The following is a 25,347-nucleotide window of genomic DNA, read 5'->3' on the forward strand; positions in this document are numbered from 1 at the left end:
CTGTACAGCACAGGGGTGTTTTACTCTAAAAACTTACCCGTTTCAGGGCTCATGTCACTTTTTTCTGGAATGGGGGTGGATGAGACAAAAACACAATGAACATGAGGACAATGTGGATGCATCATGACAAACATCAGAGAGATCAAAATCACAACACAAAACCAAGAAGATGCACAGAACAAGACAACATGACACTTGGATGACTTCTGAGGTGCTGCTGTGAGCGTGGATATCAGTGTTGTGTTGGAAGCATGCTGGAATTGATCCCTGCTTTGAAGACAAATCAAAGTTTGCATCACGCTGGCTTGAGAGGAGAACAGCGCTCATGCGAAGACAAAGAAGTTGAGGTGACACGTACTAGTCTTGACGATGACAGACATGGCGGTCTTCTGAACGATGGTTCGGATTCTGGGGAAGGCCGCGAAGCAGCAGTAGTCTCTCCTGCTGTCCTTCTCCACCGCGTGAGAGAAGTAGAGGTCTCCGTTCAAACCCATAGACACCCTCTCATCCTGTTCTATGTGCTGAAGATCTGAGCACAGAAACAGGAAGATTTTAGATTTTAACCCGTGATTTTAGCCATTTGTCCTAAAACCAGAGATTTTAACAGCCATGAAAAAGTGTGATATGAATGACCTCTACTATAACACCATGCTGATAAATTACTGTTCTTAAGTACAATTTGATGTAATCTGAGTATTTTCATTTTGTGCTACATTATACTTCTACTCCAGTAAATTTCAAAAGGAAATGTTTGACCTTTTACTCACAACATTTATCTGACAGCTACAGTTACTAATTACTTCACAAATTAGATTTTACAGAAAAACTAGTTACATTAATAGCTAGGTTTATGAAATACAATGCACTTTTATGTATTCAACCAGGGTTTCCCAATCTTTAGGACTCAAGACTGTTTACAAAGCAGCAGTGTCTACTTTTGGCCTCTCCACATGTCACATGTTTCACAAATCCATAAGTTGATTGAAGTCACACTGAAGAATGAGTTCATTTCTAAATTTCTTTCACTGGGGCACGAAGAAGCCAAATTTTACTTCTACAGTACTACTACTTTCATTTTACTGCAGAAGTAGTACTTTTATTTTGATACTTTCAGTACATTCTGCTGATAAGACTTCTGTAATTTTAATAAGGTTCGACTCTTATTTTTACTGGGTTCTATAACACTTTTATTTATGTAAAGGATGCAAACACGTCTTTCACCACTCCTGTTTGTGTGCCCAGAAAAACCATCTCATTCCACAGACTGGCACTACCACATATGCAATGTATTCTGTATCAACCTGTTCCAGTACTTCATTGAAACTGTAAGATGTTTAAAAGAGAAATATTCAAAACCAAGATTTTAATCATCATTTTATACACATTGCCACAGACTTCAGCCTGACATATTTAGTACCTGTGGGAACTTTGGGATCTCCAGTCAAATTTAAAATGAAGATCTGTGAGATTGAGCAGTGTTTGCCTGCGCAGCATGACTTTGATATTTAAGGGATTAATCAGTTCAGAAGGTGAGGAGAAGACCTTAAATACTTTGCTCTCTAAATATGCCTAAATACAGCACTTTGTAGGTGAGAACAGAAAGTGTTTCAATATGCTCAAGGTTTAATTCTGAAATAAACTGCAGCCTTATAAAATACAACCTTATTAATTTATCATAGATTAAAGGTATCACTTACTAATGGTCATCCAGTAGATCTGCAGCGGAGGTATTCCTTTAGGTGGGTCACACTTTAAAGTAAAAGGCTGTCCTTCCTCCACCACGACAGGATCAAGTGTTTCTTTAGGAAACTTTGGAACATCTAGATTAAAGAAAAAGCCTGCAGTGAGTAGAGTGAGTCAGACAAGAATGAATAACATACTCTGTGCAGTTCTCATCCTCTCCAGCAGATGGCAGTAAAATCATTCTTGAATTCTGTGTTGGGCATATGATTCCTGTCCTCTGTCTGATTTACTAGACTGAATTCTGTAGGATATTTTTTTTCCTTCAGTTCTTGCCTGCAGGAACAAAACAGACATCACTATGACTATTGTGTGTGGCTTGTCACCACTGCTGAGTCGGTTGAAGCCCAGCCAAATTTAGTCGATGTCCCCCACAGAGTGGATTTTCTTTGAGAATTTATACTCTTTCTTGGGAAGAAAATGAAAAATGCACATAGCAAAGGAGGTGATAGAGAGGCTAGATCACATTCGATGCTTTTTCCAGTGCAGAGCTATAGAAGAGATGCTGCGAGGGGTGGAGCGCTGGGGAGTCTCAATGACTTTCTGCCACGTCCAATACAATGAAAAGCTCACAATGGAGAGGTGCAGTCATTACACAGGACTGCCGCTCCTGAATCACTTTGAAAGCACTGTAACAGACCACTCCACACACACACACACACACACACACACGTACTCACACACTCACAGATGTATGTTACTCACGGGGCACAATGAACTCAATCTCCTTCGATATGGCGGCCCCCAGTTTGTTTGAGGCGTAACAGCGATAGGTTCCCTGGTACTCTGTAAGGTTCCCATTATTGGGTATCACAAAGGTCCCAGAATTCTCCTCTTTCATCAGCCGGGGGTCTAGAGAGGGGTCGAATTCCTGGCCATTCTTTGTCCATCTGAATCTACATAAAGAAAGCCAGTACTGAAATGTCAAGTCCAACAGCTGAGACTATAGCATGCTCATTTTCCAAAGTTGGTGCAAAAAATGAGGGCAACAAAATACAGTACATCATGCTGTTGTTGTTGTTGTTTGTTATTGGTGTCTGTTTGGCTGCTAATAAGCTCTCCATCCTCTCTTCCTCCTATCTGAAGTTATGCAAGGCTCAGTACTCACTCTGGCTCGGGATTCCCTTTGGCTTCACACGTCACGGGGAAGCTCTCATCAAAAGGGAAGGCGATGAGAGAACTGGGCGACTGAGCTGTGATGGTGGGCAGCTGCTCAACTGGGCAACAAACAAACAAACAAACAAGTATGGAAATGTCAGAAATACAACACAGGCCTCAATACAGAACTCTTTTCAAAAGTATATCACATTAAACATGATGCTACTGCAGTGGTTCCCAACCGTTTCTGGCTTGTGATTCCTGATAACAGGGCAATGCCTTCTTGTGACCCCCTCATCGTAGGTTGAAAGGCCTTAGTGAGGACATTACTGTGAGTGGTTCAACTGAAGAGTAACTTTCCTGTTTCAACTGTTTAATCTGAAGGCTTTTAAGGAGCCTGAAGTAGTTAAAGTATCCAAAATTTCACAGGAGAAAAGCAAAAATTAGACAAAAACCTATACAAAATACAAATACTTGTTCTTCCTTTCTTCTCCCTTTAATTGTCTTGTGACCACTCAGATTCATCTTGGGATGCTTTGACCCCAGGTTGGAAACCACTGTACTATGATGTTTATTACTATGTGTCTCTATATGCAGAGTTCTATCCCAAAACATAAAACTTAACTCAAAGTATCTAAAAAAATGTACAATTTTGTCTATACAGCTGAATGTTTATAATTTAATTTTGTTAGATTGTTTTTATTTTGGCATAAAACTCTTTATATGGTTTCACATGATGACAGATATGTGACATATGGTAAGGATGGAAAACACACAACACAGTATGATTATGGTGTGATTGAGTGTTAAGGAATAGCAAATACCATGAGTCCTGGAAGCTAAAATAGCAGTATTATGGAGTCATGACTGATGACACATGAAAATCTGATCCAGCGCATAAGTAAAGCTGCTGCTGTGCTCAACAGCGAGCCAGGAGATTAACTGACAGAGAGCTGAGGACGTCACTAATACCAGCTACAGTATGGCAGAGTGAACTTACTGTTTACATGACCTAAAACTACACAATCCATCGCAGCAGGGGGAAAATAAACAAAACAAAAACAGTCTTGTCACCAGTATTCTTTATACACAGCCCCTTTTTAAACACACACACTGGTAATGCAAAACAGAAGACTGAATTTAAAACATATTCTAACATCACTGAGCCCAAACATGTTTCTGCCTTTTCAGAAAACCTGTTTGAACTGTTCCTTATCAAGCCTTTAAGAGATGTTTCTGAATAATTTAGAAGAAGAGGTTTGATATGAGTTTTCAATGAAACTGGGATACATACCGATCTAACACAAAAGAATGTGATTCAAAGAAGATAATAGCTGTGACTATATTCCATTCACAGACTGCATGATGACTGTAACAGTTCTCTGTGGTGGGATTTATCTGCCTCTAAATTATTCAACACTTTTTTTTAAATGATAAAAACACTTCAAGTTCAATCAAGGACAAGTTCTCTGCAGATGAGCATGAAGACCTGTACGACTCTTAACACTTAACCTTCCCTTGTTTCAATATTCAACTTGATCCTCTTGCTTTATAAATTGCTTTCTTTGTTTATTAAGTACAGTTAAGTGCCAATTATCTCAACATTTAGCTGATTCATTCTGAATTGTTAGATTGTATAACATCACAGAAACATTTTGTTTCTCATTCTCTGAACTAATCAAATTAAGCTTCTAAAGAAACATGTCTGGCACATTAGCAGGTGGTTAAAACTCTCCGCAAACAAAATGTTATGTCTCTTATCATCAGAAGAAAATGCATTAGATGAGAACTTGCATATGTCTTTTAAAACATGTTAAGGTCATTTAAGGTATGCTAGCAAAAACCCACACTGACAGATTTCTTTTGACCACTTGGGGGCAGTAGAAACAAGTTGTGAACACAACACTGACATTGAGACTTTAAGTTTAGCAGCTTTACCGTGTTTTACATTATACAGCCAACGATTTAAAGGGTTTGTTCTCCCAGATTATGAAAAAAAACACTTCCTCCATCTATCCAGATAGTTTTGGTTTCATATAACCAGTTTTTGAGATATCTTGCTCTGAGATCCATGCCTCTATTGTAACTTAATGGAAGTGGATTCAGCAACAATGTGGTCTTTCCAGAAATAATGTCCATGTTTATCTGGGTGTAAAAGACTAAACAATGTCATATTTTTTAAACAGGGATGCCTTTCACTGAAATGAGTCCCTAGCAAAACTGAGAAATGCCCCTTTAACTACAACAGTCATTGAAACTAATATGCACTCTCCTGAATCCTTTGTGAACATGTGAAAACTAGTGTTGTGCTATAGTATGTCAGCACTCACCCTCCAGCGGGATGTCAATGGCAGTAGTTGTATGAAAGGCACAAACACAGGTGATCAAGACCAGAACGGCGACCTCTCCCGGGCTCCTCTGCAACCTCATGGTTTCACTGTAAATCTCAGACGTCCTCAAGAAACGAGCGCTCCCCTCTATGTCCTCAGTTCATTTCTCTGGCGAGCTGAAGATGCTGTACCTGTGAGAGCAGCACAGACGGAGAAGGCCCTGTGAATCCACCCACGCGCTGGCAGACAGAAAGGCAAACCCCAAACACAACAAATCCCCCGTGACTGGGAGCCCGACTGCTCTCTGCTCAGCCAGGCATAACCAGACACTCCGCGCATTTTCATTTGCATCAACGGGGACTCTGTTCTGCACTAGTTCAAATTTTGCTGCGATAAAGAAATATTCACATTAAAGCCTCCTATCATCCGCTTCCCCTGAGACTCACATTGTTTTGTAGTTTGATGTCTGTGGAAGTGTGGAGCAGAAAGCGTGTTTTTCATGTGACAATGGAAATAAATAAAGAAAGAAATGAAGGAGCCTGTGGATTTATTAATGCATGGCAGATGTTCAACATTACTGAAGGAAAAAAGGCATTTATTCCAAAACATAGCCAAGACTGAAATCAAAATTACCATCAGAATTGAGACACTATTCAGCCGATTTAATCATACTGCTGTTTTGATCAGCGCCTGCATGATTCTGATAACAATGACTCAAAGAGATTAACAATGCAGTTACACATTTATCTATTATTGCAGCAAATATTGCTGCCTGAGGGGCGTGCGGCATAAATCGCAACTGTAGTTAACAGTCAGACAGAGTAAGCTGTCTGCACTCGCACGCTGACAGGCTGCAGAGTACAGAGCTCTGGATCATTTTCAAGTTAACAGACCAGAGTCTGGATCATTATGAGCACATGATCGGTCCAGAGTGCATCGCTGGACCTGGGAGGAGGACGGAAAAGAGCGACGTATGGGAATTTTAGTGTCTGTGCTCTGTAAACCCTGTGGGGTGTCAGTTCATTAGTCTTCCTTGTGTTGGCTGTGACCCAGCTTGGTTAAGTCATGCTGTCGTAATTAGCTCAACAACTAACATCCACCATAATAACAAAAAGAGCAATAATAGCAAAACACTATAGTTTTAGAGAAATTGGAAATCATAAATGCTCTTGGGCTACTGGGACTTCTGCTGGTGATCACATAAAACAGAAATGGTTTAACATGCAAGGAGCATCACAAAGATAGGCAGACCAGTAATCACAATCATTGTATTAGTGTGGATAGGTCGTCCAGTTAATCTCAAAGAAGGCATACGTACGTTGTCAAGCTGTACAGTTACTAGTTCATGCTCAACCAGCCATGCAATGTCTAGAAAAGAGCTCCCTGTTCACAGTGGTGCATGAATCACAACTCTTTCCTCTTTCCTAATCTTCTTACTGCCTTAACAAACTCAATAGGAAACACTGAGGTCAAACTCCTGTTCAAGAGATGTAATTGAATAATTGACCAGAGAACAAAAGAGTCGATTTCATTCATTCGGTGAACGACGAACATGTTCTCTGAACTTTTCAACCGTGCCTCATGGTAATGGTATTAACTCTGTCTGTGATTCAATACTGACCTTTCTGAACCAAGTTGTGACCCCTGCCCCACCCACCGATAGCATCACCAACAAGGTTCCAGTTCTGAGTGTGCTATACATAATATAACTGCACCTCATTCAATCACAATCCAGGCTTATTGGTTTTTCAGAGTTATAAGTCATCTACAGGAATGCCTTAGGCTTTCCTTTGTTTCAGGCTTTTCCCAGACACGGTGATTTATGTTGCTAAACACAGATTAAAATCAAAAGGTAAGGGCTTTGTGCTAATTGGCTTGTGTTTTGTTGGTAAGATTGGCCTGGTTAAGAGGAGAGGGAGGAGGGAGGTTACAATTCCCACAAGACAATGTGTTCTCATTGTCCTATTGCGCTGGCCAAAATCCTTTACCAACCTAACAACACCTTAGATGGATTACACTTTGTTCAAACTGTGCTTGATCATTTGCCTTTTGATTTAATTTGTTCTCCCCTCGTTAAACATTTATTGAGAACCAACTTGGCCATCTGGTTTAGGGAGGTCCGCTCAGAGCTTAACTGCTGCGAGGGACAATGTCTACACTGAAGTCAGAGGGTATGGTGGCTATTGGTCCTATATGATGCACACAAGAGCCCCCCCCCCCCCCCCCCCCCCCCCCACCTGCCCGCCACTCCTGGCTCGCATAATTTACAGACCGCAGGCTGTTCTTAATCCCCACCCCTTTCAGCAGCGATCACACTAGCCTGAGATTGATGAAGCTGGCAGGAGGTTAAAAGCTGCTCACTGTGGGAAGGCCAATATGAACCCTAACCTTACTTAGCCAAGGCTCAGGGGGGACAGAAGCTCTGCCGTGGAGGGGGCACGGAGAGGGAAATGAAGCGATGTGGGCCAAGTAAAATCTGCCTCCCTACTTTAAAGCTGTCTCTGAGTGGCAGCTGTGGAGAACTCTCTGACAAAACTTTCTCCTTGTCAACAAGACCAAATCACATCGAATGTAGACCAATTTGATACAGAGTCGTTGTAACCTAATTTTACCCATCATAATTGATGCGTCTGCCACAATAAAAAGCTACGCAGACAGTTTTCAGATTCCCAGCTTTCCTAAACCCTGTAATATAAAAGCTTAGACGTGGATATGATATGGAAAAAACGGTGCCACAATAACTTTTTTTCAGTCAGTACTGATTTGAGCATGAAGATTCCCTTCAGGTTAGAATTCCCTTCAGGTTAGAATTCCCCAGAGTCAGAACCTGAAAAATAATCAAGAATTATATGAGCTGCAAATATCAAATCTATTTGAATAAATAAATTCTACAAAAATAAACCCAAATATTTAGCCTTGTCTGTCTAAATCCTTTAACCCTGCAGTGTGAAATGTCAGGAAGCTGTGTTGTATCAGTTACAATCACTACTTTTCAATGGTATCTATCAATCAATGATAATTTTCATTGTTGCTATTCACTGAAAACTGAATACGTCTGGGGTTTGAACTGCTGGTTGGACTAAACAAGATGCTTATATAAAGATGGGTCCTTGGACTCTGGAAAGCTGTGATGGGTATTTTTTCACTTTTGTTGACATTTAATAGACTAAACCATTATTCTGAAAAATAATAATCAGCAAAGTAATCATCAGTTTGTGTTGTGTTGTCATTGTGATCTCTGATTACCGTGCAGCTTTCACTTCTTCTTCCTAAGGAAACAATTCTGGCACACAACTATACAACTGGCAAGCTCTGTCTGTTTCTTGACTCCCATGGTTCAGCCATCTGCTCTGGCATTACACCTTAACTGTGACCCATAAACAAATTTACAAATATACAAAATGTGTCACACGCTGTAAGGATCGCATGAGTAAGATTTCAAAGGAAAAAAGAGCACAACAACAACAAGTGGTTTCCTAGAACATTCTCCACACTTGTGGATGTGTTGTTTAGTAACGGGGTGGGGTCCAGGCTCAGCCATTCAAAGTTCACTACAGTAGGCTCTTGAACTGGCACCATCTGCTCCTTTCTCACACAAAGACAACAGGCGGAGAAGTGTGGGCCTACTGTAGTTTAATGTGCAAGCCTGTAATAGGATTAAGCAGATCCTCATCTTGTCAGGCGGGATTAAAATATTCTCTTCACTAAAGACCTGAAACGGGAAAGACAGCAGCTCCACACTCCCCTCTCACGGTCCTGATAAAGCCTCCACACTGATTCCCATTTGATCATTCAAGAACAATTAAAACAACGACCAAGCTGATTAACACTAAGCAGCAATTGACTCTTCTGATGTGTGTAATGAGTGCACAGTTTTTTCGGTCGTCATTTTGTTCTTTTTGTCCAATCAAATGCTCATTTAGCTTGCAAATCGGACACACTGTCTGGCTCTCAGCGAAAAACAAAGCTTGTGTAAGTGGTAAAACTTTTATGTAGAAATTAATTTTCCTCTTTGTTCAAAGATTTTGTTTTTCCTCCTCACTCTTCTGAATTTGATCTAGATTCAGTTGTGACCTTTGACGACGATAAACATTTTCAATATTCTGCTACATGCTGGGCCATGCAATTCATCTATTATTAAAATAATAGTGGCGGGAGAGAAAAAAAACAGAAACAAGACGCTAAATGAGATTAGGAAGTGGGAGCAATATTAGATAATATGCTTGTCTAATTGAGATTTGGCTTAATTTTACTGCACTTCAGAAAGCATGACAGTTCCATTATCACACCATGAATATTTCAGAGGTCTGTTGCTTTAGCATGCTGAGGGGACGGGGTCTGGAGCTGGGTAAAGGAGGGACAGAGGATGAGGACGGTGGAATGAGGGGAGTCTCTCAGCTGTAGAGGAATGGGGGCTCAGCTGCAGACAGATATAGAGCGGCTGCACTGATGAACTGTGCAGTGTCTGACCTCTGTGTTCTATATGAACTAATGAACAATGACCTTGATGACCCCCACTCTCATCATTGGGGAGAAAGTGGGATGCGCTGCGTACATCGTGCAGTGACCCTGCAGCCTTATGTAACTACACACAGTACTGTAACAGGATGATCATGTCACCAGCTGGCACTGGACACACTGGAATCGTGTATGTAGGATGTAGTTCATTTGAAAAAATAAAAAAAATAAAATAACTTGAAGAGATTTTCAGCCACTAGAGGTTTTTTATCTTGTTAGTAATGTTCATTTTCACAAAAGCTTTTCATTTTCCCATGGACAAAAGAGAATGAAGGCTTTCTCCAGCCTCTTAGTTGCTCTTTTGTGTGTCTGAAAGCTGCTTGTCTGCCTGAAATATGAAATTTTGCTGTGAATATTTGAGCAAAACAGGAGTGAAAACTGTACAGAATAAAGCCTACAGTAGTCTCTCCATATTTTCGCTTCGGATTATGACTTTTAATTCTAGTCTGCTGAATAATTTATATGCAGAATGAAAACACTTACACTGATCACCAGAGCCTGTCATGATAATAAATCATGTGGACTGTTTGTGGCATGTCAGCTAAAACTATATTACATGTGCTTTCAGAGTCCTCATTTTGAACCTGTTAATATGTTTAAGGCGAAAGAAAAGGTTTCAGAAAGTGCACTGCACCTGTCTGCATCACAGCTTACAGCTTTTTTTTTCATTTTCCCTCTGATCTGCTCTCTTTGAAGTCCCACAGGAGTGCCCCCCTTGCCCAGGACAATAATCACATTACTGTGTGATCCTCGCTGAGTAGCCGGCAGTGAGATGAATTCACAAGTTGGACTGCAGGGACTGGAATATTATTTTTGTGTGAACTAACACAGCCCACTTCTCTCCACATTCATTCACTTTGTCTGACTGATGTTGGCAATTTCCCCAGACGAAAACTGTGCCACAGCAAGACATGATCGATGGCCCTTGTATCAAAAATCCTCACCTCCATCAGACCCAGAAGCAATTTATTTCTGCCAGCAACCAAGAATTTCTGATGTCCTCACAGCACACACGAGGCTGCAGCAAAACCACATTTTTACAGACATACCTCTGCTGCTTGAACCATTTTTAAATCCCTTCAGGAGTCTAATATACATACAGTAAAAAATCATAATTTCAGCCTGTGAAATGAGAGGTTCCGTGCTGACTCTAATTCAGCATTTGAATTTCCTGTTTCGTGCTAGAGCAGAGCATCTGGACAGTGTTACTCTGGGTAAGCTGTTTGACACAGCTGTCGGATATGTGGCCCAGTTCCTGTGCCCCTTCATCACTTAATAGGGTCGAGCTGAGGTTGTGTTGAGACCAGTCAAATAGGATGAGTTCAAGACCAGACGCCGAAGATTTAAGGTTTTAAAATATGACAATCTCTGTATTTACACTGGATTCTCACTGTCTACAGACACGAAAACAAGAAACCCATCAAAATAATTCATTTAATCTACTGTTGAACCTTTAAGTGTTTTTTGGCTTGAAAATGTTATAAAACTTTCAATAGCCAGCAATAATTTAAATGGTTTTCAAAGCAAAACTGACATCAACTTGCAACTGCTTGAAATGATGCTGATCAAAGTTGCATCCACATGCTGCAAAGTTAGAAACTTCTACATTTCAAAAGAAATTCCACCCTGGGTTTGATATTCAAGGGCACGTTTCAGAATCCAGCAACAAGCAAGGAAAAGAAGCTGGGAAGTGTCATATTTAATAACTTGACTTCACTGACTTTTCCTCTCTACAATACAAATACAGCTCACACTCAGAGCAGTTACATTAAGATCATTAAAATGATTTTATAACGACAAACCAATCAAAGCAAGATGCTTCCAGTACTAACACTGTTTCTCACTGAAACTCATTAGTTTGGTTACACTTACAGACACATCAGCTACAGTTCAACACTCTATATACATTCTGTGTACTTGCAATTAATTCTTAATTCCTTTTCCTTGTAGACTCGAATATTTTTAACACATGATGACACACAAATGTGAAACATGCTATTTCATGCTACATGTATTCAATCTACAGTAAACGGCTTGTTACATAAAACTAATTGGGGGTCTACAGTGATGCACCCAGGGGTCAGTCATCACTGTTCATTGCCAGTTTGATGTAAATTTGCTTTGGCAAGAAGCAAGAGGAAGAATGAACTTCAGTGAATGCGATCCCAGTCTGTATTTGTTTAGTGAGATACTGCATTGTATCTGTGGTCCTCTGAGCAGCAGAGTTTTAGTTAGTAGAGTTTTAGCCCAGTGAAGTTTAAGGCTTCTTCAAGTTGAATTAATGAACAACGAGGCCTGAAAATGTGACTACAGAATCACCTGAGTTACACAAAATACAATGAAACTGTGATTGATCCTGTGGAACACAAGATGAGCTTTGGTATAGATCAGTGAACTTGAGCAACTGGTATATTTATGTGTTTATATTTAACTGTATGACTAATCTCACGGTGTCGCAACAGGCAATTATTTCTATTATTGATTAATTTGACAATTATTTTCTGGTTCAGTTGTTTAAATGAAAAAATGACACCTAATGAGATTTTTTCAGATGCCTTTTTCTGTCTGATCAATGCTCTAAAACTCAAAGTTGTTTTACTATTTTCTATTTACTTTATTATCATAAAAGAATAAGAAATAAATATTTACATTTGAGAAGCTGAAATCAGTGAATTTGGGGCATTTTACTAAGTTCTTTTTAATCAATTATCCAAATAGTTGCTGCTTTATTTTTGTCGATCAACTTAACTCCATTAATCAACTTATCATTTCACTTTTAATCTCATTAACCTCATTTATTTGTTTGTTCAGTCAATATGCAGATGTTCATGTTTTGAACACTTACAATTAAATCTTAATAAACTGGCACATTTCCCTATTTACATCTTCAGATAATACAGATGGTGCTTTAAACTTGTCACACATTTCCCATGAAACACTTGTTCATGACTGTTCCACATTTCAAGCATCAACTTCCACAGATGTTTATCAGACATCACAGTAACTCTGACATTTCGTCACAGAGCTGATTTGGCTGCAGTTGTTGAAAACTTTCTAAAAGTGACCCTGTTTGGCATCTGTCTGACAGAAACAATGGCAAAATGTTGATATTTTAACTTAAAAACAAACCCAAAAAAACCCTGTAATGTCAGATGAAACATTCAAAAAACTATGCAGGAGAACAACATTTCTTCTGTCTTAAAATGGAAATCATAAGCCAATAATTTTCCTTTTGGCTTTTATGGGAAAATAAAATCCGCTGAATGCTTTCCAGAGTGTCTCCTCCAAGTGCAAAGACCATAACATGCTCAACTCAAAGGTGCTGCCACAGGCTTTTAGACATCCTCATATACTACGGAATACTTACAAGATTTTACTTCATTCTCAGCTCTGGTCCCCATGAGAGGAGTAACCATTCTTTTCCAGATGATAAGATCCAGAATAAAAAGAAACCAGGAGTAAGTTAGAATCAGATTTCTGAATAAACGGAGAGTGCTAAACCCGTTCTGCGTTGTGTCATACAGGCTGGAGACAGACAGGAACGGAGCCACTGTAGTCACATATGTTGCCAAAGCCTCTAGCTTGGCAAAGACGCTCATTAAGCCACTGACAATCATTCCCACAAAGCCCGATCTAAAGGCTATTCACCGGGTGTGTACAAAGGAGAGTGGTGGAATGCAAGTTCCATCTTGCCCCCTCCCACCATTCAGCATCATAGCAAAGATTGTTTGCTGCACCTGGAAGCTCAGTGAAAAGTGTTTATTTGCAATGATCAATAGAGGAAAAATATGAACAGTGCACTGGTTGGGAGCACAGATCGCCCGCTGTGTGAAAATCTGTTGAGTTTTGCTCCTGCTGCAATCTTCTTCTGTCAGCCAGCGACAATCTCCTTAATTGCTAATACTGCTGAAGATTGTCGCTTAGCATTAGTCCAGTGTTGTCGGAGCTTTTGAAACATGCTCCTCTCCTTTATCTTCCTAATGGAAGAGGATATTTGCTTGAAAAACCACTGCTTTTTCATTTTTCCTTTTTTTTTTTAATAGTATGCATCTGGATTCAAGTGGACTCGATTGTTCCACACTGGTGAACAGGGACCTGACTCCACGACTATACAGATGGACTTGAGTGGAGGCTGGGTGACATGTCAGAGGAAAGCTCAGTGCACTGAGAGTGCTGAGACTGTCGATAAGAGCCTTCCACCAGCCCAATAAAAAAGCCGCAGTCTCTCTCCCACGACACACGAGGGGGAAGGGAGGAAGAGCCCCCAGTCTGGATGATGTATGGTGTGGACCCTAGCCTGAGACTTGGGTTTTAACGGGGGAGAAAGGCAGAAAATGAAAGGGGGGAGGAGGGTCATGCTTGAATTATGCTGATGTGGGTCGTAACCGTGGTGAAAAAAACCAACCAAAGGCACGGCTGCTTCGATGGAACTGGCAGCCACAAATAACAAGGTTATTATCACTCAGGCCTCACAAACGCTGACAGTTAGGAAATGGTGTAGGTGAGATTGCACCTTTACAGGACCGGACAGACATATTTACCAGCTTGTTCTGTGCAATTTAAATATACTCATTTTATTTCATGTTTTTTTCTGTTACACTGAACATAAATCATCTCGATTTAACTTACAGTTGTAGCTTCTTTGCTAAAAAAAAAAAAAAAAAATGGAGTAAAGTGAATGGACTGACTTTTCATCCTACTTAGCTTGAGGTTTTCATTTAGCAAATTAGGTTTAAAAGGCAGATGGAGAACATGAAGAAGGAAATACCAATACTGAGGCTGAGATTTGGAACTGTCGGATGGGGGGGACTGGACACATAATGAGAACAGTCAGCCAAAGTCAGTAACTGAGAACACTCACACGCCTCTGCAGCGTCAGCGCCAGGCCCTCAGAGCCCATAAGCACTCTTTGAGCTACAACAGGATGGAGCTGCCATTATGGTCACACAAACAGAGGGAAGCCTTATGAACTTTGCACAAATGCTTAGTGCTCCGGGGCTGGACAGCTCTGGAAGCCAGGGGAGATGGGTAGGTACCGGGGCGGGCTGCCAGTTCCGAAAAGCTTAGTGTTCATGCACTCGGGCCAGACAAACCTGACATTGTCCTGGGCACTGCCCCGGGGAAAGCCTCTTCCCCTTTCTCTCTCTGCTATTCTGGCTCATTCACACTTCTAGCTCAGTTGATTCACTGATTTGGACGTGTCTTACAGAGGCAAGAAGGCAAACATTTATTCACACTTTGAACCAACTCTTACAATTCCATAAAGGAAGTCAGGGAGAAAGTGTAATCAGATCGTGTAACTCAATAAACTCTCATAAATTCAGCTGGCTTATTTTCTCCTGTCACCGTGATTTACTGACACCTGATGTGTCATTTATCACATTTCCCAGTCTGATACAATTTTGAGCATACTCTCTGACTTCACATGGATGGGACTCATTCAAAAATTCAATTTTAAAATGAGATAATCCACTGCAGCATCACAGAAAATGTGTACACCATCTTTAATTTATGTCGTATCTCTTATCTCCCTCAAGCAGCAATCACTAAGTGTTATCTGACGGCTACAAGATGGAGGTCTGCAGCCGTATCGTGTCACTGGAATTAAAATAATGCTCTCTTGACCCACTGCCCCCAAAGCAGAGTGAATGACAGATAAACACAAACAGAACCATGTCTATTCAAAACTAAAGCCATGTTGCTCCTCCACTGACAGCTTTGAGAGCAGAGAATGAAAAATGGAGGCAGTTGCACCCACAGTTCATGGCCCCACTAAAACCTCGAAATACAGCTGTGTATTTCCAATGTGTTCGAGCGATACCTGAAAAGCCTCCTTCAACCTGTCAGGTTAAGATAAACGTTTAAAAAACGAGTTAAGGTGGAGCCACCAGTATTCCTCAAGGACAACCAGATTGCTGAGAAAGCACGAAGACTGATTTACACTTTTCACACCACTTGGCAAATATGCTGGCTACACACAGTGTGAGGCTTTTAATTGAACTTTGGGCACGCAGCCCATTTCACCGAAAAGTTGTCTGTTACTCAGTCTGTCAAAAACGGTCAATAAGCCTCTAACCTGGCACTCGCAGATAGAAGGAAGGCAGCCTGCCTTCGGCTGATACTTTTTTCTCTGCACTCTGAATCAATATGAACACCAATGCATTTCTGTGTATGGTAGTCTTATAGGTTGCCATGGTAACAAGTGCCCCTATCTTCAAAACCGATCACACGGGCACTGACGAAAAGTTGTCTTGGGTTGATGCATTGTGGAGCCGTTCACTGCGGCGTTCTACGTGATGATGTATTTATGCTTTTATTCCAGGGCACAGAAATCCATCGCAAACAAGCTGCAACTCTATTTGAACTCCGCAAGCACCTGTGCATTATTTCTATTATTGCCATTATTATTGTGACTTGTACAGTTTATGACCTGTGACTGCAAATGAAAAACAGACAAAATTCCAGCAATGAAATTGCCCACTTTTATGTGCAATTATCCATTATCCATGGCACTTTAATAGTCCCCTCAATTATTTCCAGATTTTTGTTGACAGCTGATTTATTTTACGCAGCACACTACAAAGAAAACTGATCAAACAACACATATCTAAAAACAGATAAATCAAAAAACCATGGGGGGCTGCACACATTCTGTGGTTTATCTGAACTATACACAGTGTTTAATATTGTGTCTGCAAGCGTGGTTCCAGTTTCCTCATAGAGTGTGAAGGCAGAGCTGACTGCAGCCCTGTGAGGACAGGAGAGAGACTGTACCAGACTGTTGTCCAGCTCTCTCAGCCAGACTGCCGGCCATCAGAGCATCACAGATGGTGCTCTCAGCGATCATGGCAGTGATCAGGGGATCTCTACTCCTGATTAGCACACCTACTGAACACACTCTGCACAACAACGTCTGTTCCGTCTCTGGCTGCTCAACACCTACAGTAGTTGGGTTTTATCCCAGGCAAACACGACTTTTGCAAACAGTGTACACTCTGTCTCTTACAAGGCAGCTCAAATAATCATCTAAAATACTCCTGATTGATTTAAAACTACGAACATTTGCATGTAAGTAAAAACACACATTTTATAATTTGACATGATGCAGTAAAACTATTTTAATCTTCAAGACTAACAACCATAATTCACTGTGACAAGAATAAAAATATATGTTTAACCAAAATCACATACCCTCATTTTTTAAATAGAAAAACCCAAAGTTAAAATAAATGTTCTGCCTATTTAAAAAATAGAGGGGAGGGATTAATTTAACCACATCAAAGAGGAAACAGTAGACCAGAGCCTGGACAAAAGCAGACTGGCTCGGCTCCTGTAGTTTCTTATCTTCACTCCTGTAGACAAGTTCAGATGAAGTGTCCACTCAGACCTCAATTTAATCATGTTTCCCCCAAGAATCAATAAGCTATTTCCCCCAGGTCACTTTTAGCAATAGAAAAGCCCTCCTCTCCACAGCTATTTAGAGTGTGTACACAGCTGACAGAAAATACAGAGGCAAATATAAGCCTGAATAATGAATTCATTAAGATAAACGCGGTGTCTCTCAGTATCATGTGTAGGCATGGTAACCAGGCTTGGCTCCGCTCTGAGATACACCCTGGACACACAGCCTTCCAAATGGTTGGAGGGATCAGCATACACACATTGGCACACACACAGCATGTGCAAACATACACACACACATACACTTGCATATGCACAGACCTGCTCACACAAGTGCTCACTCCAACCTGAATCAAATCCCCTTCTCTAGAGAGGGTGGCTCAGTTGTAATTTAATGGAAAGGTCCTGCAGGCAGGAAGCTAAATGAGAAGATGATCATCTCCATCAGCAGCAGCCCACCTGTCAGAGAAAAGGTTCATGGGGAAATACTCGCAGCACTACACAATGTGTTCTCCTCAACATTATTATGCCAACAAGTAGGATTAATTATTTCCGGAAAACAGCCTTTTTTCCGCCTATATTCCTATGACAAGGGAAAACAGGCTAGATAATTTTGTTGCACGCCCACTCATAATAAGCTGTGAGGATCTAATAGCCTTTTAAGGAGTGCCCTGCTGGCCACCTCTTCACACACACATCTTGGGGTCAGCCCTTTAGGAGCACTGAGGCAGAGCAGCCCGTCGCGCTACACAGCTAATCCTGCGGTGGAAAATGTCGGCGGGATCCGTCTCACATGGACGCACAGCAAGAGATGAGGAGGCAGACCCAATATTTGAGACGAATTAAAGATGTGTGTGTGTGTCTTTGTGTGTGTAGAGGGCTAGGGGTGTTGAGGGCAAGGTCTTGTCTGTGTGTGTGGCTTTACGCAGACATGCTCTTCAATAGGCTGGCTGCACAACTTTTCAAACTTCATCCTCATGGCCATTCACTGAGCACATAAAAAGAACACTGGCACATCTACTTGAGTGTGTGTGTGTGTGGGCTGACAACATTGTCTCGATGTTCCTTAGCCTTAGCAACAATGGGAAATACTTGTTTCTCCAATATTCACCTTAAAATGTAAAAAAAAACAAAACAAAACCAAAAAACTACCATGCAATGGCACCTCACATTTCTTAGTTGTCTTTACTTTAGCCAAAGGCAGAACACACTGATGGGAACCCTTTTGCTCTATTATTCTCAGCGTCTCTCTTGATAGCCAATTAGCCCATGTTAGGTATAGCAGCCCACAGGCACAATTCTGTAAAGTACACCAGGAACCATACTACCATGCAAATATCCCTTCAGGCTTCTCATGATGGACTGTGCTTATCGGTGTCTCTTTATATTTTTATGCTACATATGTTCCAGCAGAATCAGTGGCTTATAAAACTTCAAATCAATCAATCATAAATAATTCACCGTGTCTGTAGGGGCCTGTTGAGGAAGTGCAAGAACCTGGCATTTGCCTACAACCTCATATGTGACACGGACAGCTTAATAAATTATGGGGTACCAGAGAAATTTATGGATGAGCATAAAGCAGCACCTGGTGACTTGAGGCAAAACAGGTACGGTTTCCTCATTAAGTGTAATACTCAACAGCCAATCATAAAAATGGCTGGCTTTCATCACTGTTTTACTGTTTATGTGCACCAATGGTGAAATACAACAATAGACCTGTGGAACAAACCATAGAACAGGAAATGTAACCACAGGTAAATACCTGCCAAGAATAAGACCATTATAACAGATGTGGAGCGTGTGGCACCAAATCAAGAGCTTAAAGCTCTCAGTGTTTCTAAGAGCTGGTACCACTTGAAAGGATGCTCGAACAAATGAAACAAATGCCTGCTTCAAACTGAAACACGAGGCACACCCAGAAAGTTATCTTTTCACAACTTGAAAGGACAGATTGAGCATTACCAAACTCCAGTGAAAGGGGCTTTTGGAGCTGCTGCCTTTGTCAGGCTAACATCAAAAGCTCTGCCTGAAGACAGAATATCGCTTTGTGTTTTCTGTGTGTGGGTGGAGGTCTGCTGTTTGTTGTACTTAAAGTCACATAGAGGAGAACTAACTGCAATATTTTTCCCACATGTTGGCATTTATTATTATGCCACTTTGAGACTTAGCTTGACAACTACTTTTAAAAATCTAGTTCTATCAACCAGTATTACAAAATTATAAAGATGATGACAGTGATATTGATGATGTTGTCTCCACACATTCAAAAGTGATGCTTTCTGAAACAAGAAGACACTGTCCATCAAAGTTCGTAGTAGTCCAGGTCCTCTTGTGGAAAGGTCACCACCTCATACAATGAAGCAAAAATGTAAAATAAATAAATAAATAATAATAATAAATTACGTAATACGTTAATTAGCAGTGTCAGCTGGTTTCAGCCCTTTATCTGTTTCTCTCTTCTATTTTCTGTGCTGACATAAACAGTAATTTAAAACTGTTTTCATTTACTTTTTTCTGTTTCTGTCATCAAACAACGGAACAAGCAATGAATATTAACTGAAACGGGGCTCATTAAGATACACGTTAACCAGCAGTTTCTTTTCCAAGCTGCTGCTAAAATCCTGATTTTACAGCCATGACAAAACCACCACACTCATAAGTTAAGAAAACTGGCTGTGCTGGGACTTTGGCTATATTTACTTCTAAAATGATCACTCAGAGGGAAAGTTAAGTGCTCATTCACATCCATGTCAGCTGTCGTGTGGTCAGTCGGATGGCTGCAAATGCACCACAGCTGGCAGTCACATCAAAATAAAAGCCAATATTGACACTCATACAATCCATTCAGCTCATTTTTGGAGGAGATACACACTTTGGTTTGGTTTCACTTGGTAACAAACTGCTACGTAACACAAGAAAAGAATTTAATTTAGGCAACGTTATGTGGTTTGACTACACTTAGCTCTAGGAATAAAACCCTGGAGTAATGTATGAACACTCCCAGGTCATAATACCGAGTGTTCTTCCTGTTATTCCCATTCTGCCAATATTGTGGGAATGTGGATATAGCTCCATGAACAGCAGGCTAAGCTTGGGTTTAGATTCTTAAAGCACCACCTGTTGGTCAATCAACACAATTTGTGTGCAAAGTATTAGTCAGTGGTGGGCTTGGCTACTGTTTTCATGTTTCTATTGAACGTGAGTTTAAGCTATGCAGTCCCAGTAAGGCAAAGCAAAATCAAATATGCATTTAGGTGCTTGTTTTATTTTGCATGTACTGTAAAGGGTTAAACTATGGGAGGTTGAGAGGCAATAGAAGTGAAAAGCTCTACATATCAAATGAGAAAAGGAGGACATAATTCAGGTCTAAAGAGGTATCAAGTGGTTGGAGCAAAAGGAGTTTGGCGTCCTCAGGTTCTGAGTATGTGTTCAAGTACTGATGCAGCAACAGCATTTAGCTGCTAGGCTGCAGTCTAGTATCTGCACTAAGTAGGATAAAATCTAATTTGCTTGATCATCAAATCAAACCCACAACAGGGCTGTGTGGGGGAAGGAAAAGGAGATAAAAATCGTTAGCGGTGGCATGCTATCTTTACAGACTCGGCTGTAGATGGAAAAGAGTTGTATTGTAATCATGCATCCTGCTTCAGACACTAGGGCAATATAGATTTGTTCTGTGGTTTGTTATACATCCCAGTAACAGGTTGGCTGATGGCAATCCAGGCACGTAGCTGACCACCCAGTTGTTCCACGTGGTGGCTGGATAATCAGGTTAGCTGATGATTGCACACACAGCATTGTGAGCTCCGCCACAGGCCAACCAAAGCCAAACAACACACATTTGAAGAACACTGTTTGACTGAAAGGTACCAGCAACTTCAATCTCATTATTTCTTTTGAAGCACATTGTCAACAGACTAAAAGCTGTGCCAGTGATGTAATGGTGAAGATGCAGTGCACAATCAGCATTACATGAGAAAAGAACAGAGGGACAATGACAACAAAGGTGGTTCATCAAAAAGGATGTACCACTGACTAAGCAATGGTACGTGATTTTTTTTCATGGCACAATAGCAGTCCATTTGTTCACAGCAGAGTGCTCAAATATTTGACTAAACAGTTCTAAAAGATTGTCCATTGGCCACTGACCTTTAGACATGGTGGGAAACATTTGCACTATTGACTTTTATTCAGTACTTACAACTCATAGTTTCTGATTTTGTAAAACAAATACAGATACTTATTTGTATTAAAGGAGGAGTAAGTGATTTTAGAGAAACATTGTTGATATTTAACTCAACAGCCAAACAAATACACCCCTCCCTTCAGTGCTCCTTCAGAAGCTACACCCTCAAACTCATGGACACACATCGCCAAGGCAACAACACTAACAACTGGGCAAGCTGACCAAAAGAAAAATATGGAGGAATCCAGATGGTCCACTGCCTGAGGGTAAGGCACCAATAAAGGGAAGCAATTTTTATCACTATGAAAATACAAGTGGTACAGGTAGAATGTGTGACAATAAGCTTGTAAATATTTAAATGGTACTGTGGCCATTTACTTATCTGAGCTAAAGTCTAAGCTGAGGAGTAGCTTAGCCTATGCATTGCTACTAACAGTGAATAGCAATGCCATGGGTCATCAGTCACAAATATCAAACATGTTTTAAAAAAAATGTTTATGACAACAACTGGCAGTAACTGGATCACTTAAGATTAGAATCTTTACATATCACACATTATATGATTTTACCTGCTGACTGTCACTGTGACTGTGAACACCAACTGAACCAGACTGGAACAAATCATATTCACAGCAAGGGACTGCTGCAACTCTAAAAACAGAGTGGGCCGTCAGCCATGGCTGAATGAATGTAAGTGATGGTGGGAAACAGAATTTGACACACCTATGCACAGACCTTAACTGGTATGCGTAATAAGGGTTTGCTTACAGATGCTAAGATCCAACAGTGCTTGGGGAAAGACATGGGTAAAGTACTTCTACACAGTTATTCACTCCTGTGGCATTGATGGTGGCTTGTCACTCTGTTGTCCGAGTGTCCATTTACACTAATGTTTACTCTGGACTTACTATCAAAACATCAATAGCACTACTGGGAGAGCAGTCTAGCGAGATTCCACCTCCTCCCCTGAATAGTTCAATAACATCAATCCAGTGTTAGTACTGTCAACAAAACCCTATGCTTTAGATCATGAAATAACATATTGAAAATGGCATTAAGAGTTGAGAGAAAAGTCTGATGCACTGTTGTCTAATCATTCAAAGAAGTCAATACAACATTGAACCTGTTCCACAGTTTAACCAGAATGTCACTCAAGAAATACCTTTTGAGAAGCTGACATAATATCAATCCAAAAGGGCCATGAGGCTGGAGCCTTGCTCTGCAGACTGCCTTCCAGCACCCATATAGATAAGGAGTAATTACTTTCCCAAGCAATCACTAAACCCTGCCTGCCCTTCATTTATTTGTTTGCAGAAAGTTTCTCCAATACAGAACCTTGTGTCGCCGTCATTTACATATGGGGAGCACATAGTTACTGGAATTCAATGTAACCCACTGGAATAGCCTGCGGTTCAAATGCCAGCACCTGTGCTATTGGTTTATTACTTTGTTTTCCCCTTTAACCAGTCCACAAAGTCAATGACTACACTGATGTGTGGGCTTTTGTAGTAACAAAACCACACATAATGCCAGTAACTTTTTATAGATATTTTAAATGTCAGGGCTGAGGCTCTGTTCCAAGCAGAGGTTTCTGTGACCAAAGTTGTTGTGAAGAAAGTAACCTCACTGTTCAGTGTGACATAACATGCTTACATGCATCTTCCAGCAGGAAAATACATTTTCTGAAGCCTTGTTCCCCAGGAAACAAGCAGTCTCCTTGTCATATTTCTCCTGTTTTGTAATGCGTCTGGCTTTTTCATGCAGTCCACAGCCACAGCCACCATTAGGGGTAGACTATGCCATGTCGTGACATGGGAACCCTTATAAACGTGTTAAGAGCCGGAGGCATTAGCATTTTGGACGCTAGTGAATAGAGGCATTTGTTCTTCTTCCTGTGCCTCCCTGAAAGACTCTATTAAAGGGTTTAGGAATTGCTCTGTTTTGGACATATTGAAGTTGGGACAGCAAGGAGAGAACATCTGACAGTAGATTTTCCTAGAAATCGTTCTGTTTTTATTCAGTAATTGTGCATTTCACTAATTCTTCTGCAAGTATTTTTATGTAGACATAGAAAACTGTCACAAATTTAAAAAAAAGAATTGTAGTAAAAATGTTCACCGTTTCCCTGCCTTTTAAACCCTTTCCTAACTTTTATGAAATGTGTCAAACTTTAAAACATGCAATACAAATACTGTACTGTATGTTAAATATTGTTTGCTGGACTAGAAGGCTACTGTATGACTGAGGGGGTTTAGATAAAATCAAACAAGTCAATAAGAGCAGACTGTGCTTCATTTATGACCTTTTCTAGCTGTGACAGACGACAAAATCGACCACACATCCAAAAGAAAATATATTTTCCTTTAACATACACTAAATTGTTAGTGTTTGTTTGGTACCTTTTTCCACATACCTACAGATGTAACATGTCACAAAGACAGAAGTGCTTAATGGATTCCACCTTGTTGCTTTTGAGGGAGCTGGTAATAGAGCGAGCAGAATTCCTCTCCACTGTTGGCTCCATTAACGAAGGCCTGGATTGATCTCTGATTCTATCTCATGCTGTGGTCACAGCAGGATCTGTGGTCAGTTTGAGACAGGCTCTTCACTGTCTGACATCCTGGCTTTCATCTCCAAACCTTTAACAGTTTATGCGTTACATGTGGAATGACTACATCATCCATAATTCATATTCCTCAGCTGTGCCTAATGGTGAACAATGGTCGGTACACTGCATCGTAGCAACGAGCGTACACTGCTCAGTAGGCGGCTTTGATTCTCTATCACCAGTTGTCTGCTGCTGCTAATGCAGAATGAGGTTACTGAAACACAATTGATCAAAATGCAAGTGAACTAGATATAGTATACCTCTCCAACAGGCAACTGTAAAACCATGTCAATACATTTGGTTTTTGGAGTTGTTTTATTATGTCTGGAATAAATTTGTGATATTTTAAACACTGACACTTGTCACTTGATGGCAGGAGGGTAAGATGGGCTTCTCATCAAGAGTCTCTGTCACGACTATGGGAGCAAGGACTAGGACCCAAACGCAAAACCCTGGCAAAAAGGTAGAACTAAAAGTCTTTTAATTAACCAAAAATCACTGGAAGAGTCCAGTGCCAATAATCAGCACTCCATATAACCAAAAATACAAAAGTCTTTACTTGAAAACAGGAAACCAATGTGAGTCCATGAGGTGGGGAATAAACGCAAGGCACAGGTACGGGATCAGACACGGGAAAAAAACAGACTTAGGAACAGACTTGGGTTTCGACACAGGCATGGAACAGCAGGAGACAAAACGTATGACGACGGCATGAGACAAAAACAAACTGACAAGAACACAGGGAAACGACGAGACTTAAATACACAAGGTAAGTGGCAACAGGTGAAACCAATTAGGGCGGGGCAGACAATCACAAAGGAGGGAAACAAGACAAAGACAGGAAGTAGAACAAGACAAGATACACAAGGGCAGTGATTTCAAAATAAAACAGGAACTATAAACAAAACTTAACAAACTAAACAAGAGTTCAAAAGTCCACAAAAGAGTTCAGAACATAAATGGATTCCCAAAAACAGCCCCCTTAGGGGCTAGTCATGACAGTCTCATCAAGGGACAAAGAATATGTTCCACTAGAACACCCTTCTACCTGTATTTCAACGCACTGATATCAAATTTGAGATTGTCTAAAACACTAATCTGTATCTTGGCAAGACTATTAAAAGATTAGTGTGTGTATATGCATGACATTTAAACTGTAAAGTACAGGGTTTATACAATTAAAAACCTTGGACAAGTGACTGTACCCTTCTGCCAGCATTGCCTCATTATGTGTTTTTGGTTTTGCCATTTCCACAAGACTAATGAAGTTGCCCTTACTGCTCAGGAATCAAAAGTAATGTGATTACAACCAAAGATTAGAGCCTGGCTGACATATTAGAGGGCTGATATTATTGGCAGAAACTGGCTTAACGAAGACGGATGTGTCAGAGTGCATGTGAGCTGGCAGGGCAGCATATTAGAGATGAGAGCATAAAGTTATGTTTATATCATTTAGCTGTAAA

The 25,347-nt window shown here is 40.6% G+C and overlaps 1 protein-coding gene across 2 annotated transcripts in view; it reads right to left on the minus strand.

Annotated features, from left to right (window-relative positions):
* chl1b (cell adhesion molecule L1-like b) overlaps positions 1-13,218 on the minus strand; it is a 36,742-nt gene extending 23,524 nt beyond the window's left edge. For both annotated transcript variants that reach the window (XM_041034367.1, XM_041034365.1), the window contains exons 1-7: positions 13,054-13,218; positions 5,169-5,359; positions 2,849-2,957; positions 2,446-2,636; positions 1,698-1,820; positions 359-529; positions 38-64 (exon numbers count right to left, since the gene is read on the minus strand). In XM_041034367.1, the coding sequence (XP_040890301.1) occupies positions 38-64; positions 359-529; positions 1,698-1,820; positions 2,446-2,636; positions 2,849-2,957; positions 5,169-5,268 (721 nt within the window). In that variant the 5' untranslated portion in view covers positions 5,269-5,359; positions 13,054-13,218. The remainder of the gene's footprint in view (positions 1-37; positions 65-358; positions 530-1,697; positions 1,821-2,445; positions 2,637-2,848; positions 2,958-5,168; positions 5,360-13,053) is intronic.
* Positions 13,219-25,347: the final 12,129 nt, after the last annotated feature.

Source organism: Toxotes jaculatrix, chromosome 3 (assembly GCF_017976425.1).
Source record: "Toxotes jaculatrix isolate fToxJac2 chromosome 3, fToxJac2.pri, whole genome shotgun sequence".
Lineage (NCBI taxonomy): Eukaryota > Metazoa > Chordata > Actinopteri > Toxotidae > Toxotes > Toxotes jaculatrix.